At 55.3% G+C, this 2,302-nt stretch overlaps 1 protein-coding gene across 1 annotated transcript; it reads right to left on the bottom strand.

The window, feature by feature from the left end:
* Nucleotides 1-265: 265 nt before the first annotated feature.
* LOC122191340 (maestro heat-like repeat-containing protein family member 2B) lies at nucleotides 266-2,162 on the bottom strand. The gene is made up of 7 exons (XM_042891600.1): nucleotides 2,118-2,162; nucleotides 1,909-2,001; nucleotides 1,667-1,762; nucleotides 1,369-1,492; nucleotides 1,057-1,166; nucleotides 444-538; nucleotides 266-275 (listed from the first exon to the last, which is right to left on the bottom strand). The coding sequence occupies exons 1-7, from the start codon at nucleotides 2,160-2,162 to the stop codon at nucleotides 266-268; spliced, it is 573 nt and encodes a 190-aa protein (XP_042747534.1).
* Between the last annotated feature and the right edge of the window lie 140 nt (nucleotides 2,163-2,302).

The following is a 2,302-nucleotide window of genomic DNA, read 5'->3' on the forward strand; positions in this document are numbered from 1 at the left end:
AGTCTCAAGTTGTGACTTGTGACCTCAAACAGACTCAAAGCTGCCTCCTCCCTGGATTCCTCTGGCAGAGGCCAGCTACAACTGTGACCTCAGGCACAGCAAAGGCGGGAGTGCCAGTACCTGTCTGTTGGCCCAAGCAGCTGGGAGAAGTTGTTCATCACGGCCTCAGTGTGACAGCGGGTGAGGATGACCACCGCCTGGCACAGGAAGGGCAGGAATGTGCTCTGCTGCGCAAACGATGTGATGCTGCGCAGGATGTAGGGGATCAGTGGCACCTGGAAGAAGAAGGGGAGAAAGAATGACTTGCTGCATCCTTGACTCTGCAGGGCCTAGCCATGTGCAATAGCCAGAACAAGTCCAAGACACGTGGGAGAAAGTCTCTTACGTTCCAACTGATGTCCTTCCCGTGCATCTGCAGGAAGGTGGTCATCCACTTCCCACACGCACGCATGCGCACTCCGTTGGCTTTCCGGATGGTCTCCTTGATGGCCGCCATGAAGTCAACGGTGCGTTCGATGGGGAAGTTTCTGCACACAATCTGCAGAGAAACGAGAAGTGGGAGAGATCCCATCACTGCTCTGCTGCAGCTCTTCCAAACACAAAGCAGTCCTGAGGGCATTCTTAGCTCAGCGGCTTGCTGCTCATTCAGGCGGCAATCACAGCGCTCCTGCTGTTTTATACTGTATTTATTTATACTTTAATACTGTATGTATTTATACTGTATTTATATATTGTCCTCCTGTTTATACGGAAGGCGGTTGAGCCTTCTCTCAGCTTCTGCACCCATGGTGTTTGCTTACATGCAAAGCCTACCTCCCAGCAGCCACAGTCACACATGCACACAAACACACGCACACAAACGCACATCATGGCACCAGCTCCTTGCACTGGGTGCCTGAAGGCCAGACATAGCTCAGAGCCTCCTGCTACTGGCTGAGAAAAGCAGTCTCAGGGTGACAGCTCATTTTGGAAATGGTGTGAGAGGCTGGGGGCAGCATAGGGCCATGCAGAATTCTATGGGCAGAGATCCCACCACCCCTTTTTGGGTCCACTTACTCTTGCCATTTTGGACGTGGTCTGGAGCTGAGAGGCGATGCTGCAGGAATGCAGCCCCTCGCACAGGCTCTTGATGTCACCCGTCTCAATGACTGTGTTGACTGCCTTGGCTGGAAAGAGCACAGGGAGAAAAGGGAAGTCATGCTTCTGGAAATAGGACCACTTTCCACGGTGGAGAGACAGAGGACAGGATGGGGACAAGAGGAGAACTGTGCACGGTGCCTCTCCCTCCTGTCAAGAGGGCCCAGCCCGTGGGGCTCTGGTAGTGCTACGGAGGAGGGCAGAGGGCTGGAGCACGCCTGCTCTACTCACCTTGGATTCGCAGAAGGGAGCTCAGACAGGTGACGGCCAGCTGGCGGGATGCGGGCATGGGGTCACACGTCAGAGGCGCCAGCAATCCCACCAAGGAGCCAAAGTGCTCACAGGCATCTCCTCTCTGCAGGGGTGAGAGGCAGGAACAAAGCTGTAGACAGCCCCAGCTCTCCCCAGCTTCTCCCACCTGTGCCTTCCCCACGCCGTGACACAGCATGCACAGCTGGGCGGAGCTCACCTTCCAGCTCAGGGGCACAGGGGAGGGAGCAGGGGGCATGTGGTGGGGCTCTTTACTCACTTGAAGCTCTTCACAAACAGCCAGCAGCTGGGAGCAGGTCTGCAGGGCCCTCTTGCGCTCCCACACATTGGTTGATATCATAGATTTCTGCAGGACCTGGGGTAGAGCATCTGTCTCACTGAGGACATCTTTTCCTTCCCTTCCTGCCACCCCTCTCCCTGTCCCTCCTTTCCCAGCCCTTTCCCCCAAGGCCTCCCGCCTCACTGAGCACCGGCACTGCTGCTCCCGCAGCACATACTCACATGGACTATGTTTTGGAAGAAGCCACCGCTGGGCTCTGTCTCCAGCAGAACCACCATGAGCCAGCCCAGAGCTTTCAGTGATGTTTGCTGAAGCTGAAAGCAGAAGAGGGGAGTGATGAGTAGCATCACGGCTGCTGCCAGAGCAGAGGTTGTGTGTGCTGAGGTAGGGTTCCGACCGAGAGGTGGCCGGGAAAGTTACAGCAGGTTACCTGCAGGTACTGTGCTGCTTGCTGTGACTTCCTGATCTTCAGCATCATCTGATGAATGATGCTGAAGGATGCGTCACGATGTTCTTGCAGCACAGGACCAACATCTCACGCATATCCTTGCTTTCGAAAGAGGGCTTCAGCTTGCTGAGAGGAGGAAAAAAGGAAGAAAAATCAGAAAGGGCCCT

Source organism: Lagopus leucura, unplaced genomic scaffold (assembly GCF_019238085.1).
Source record: "Lagopus leucura isolate 7727_CA_CO unplaced genomic scaffold, USGS_WTPT01 30402-0_obj-0_obj, whole genome shotgun sequence".
Lineage (NCBI taxonomy): Eukaryota > Metazoa > Chordata > Aves > Galliformes > Phasianidae > Lagopus > Lagopus leucura.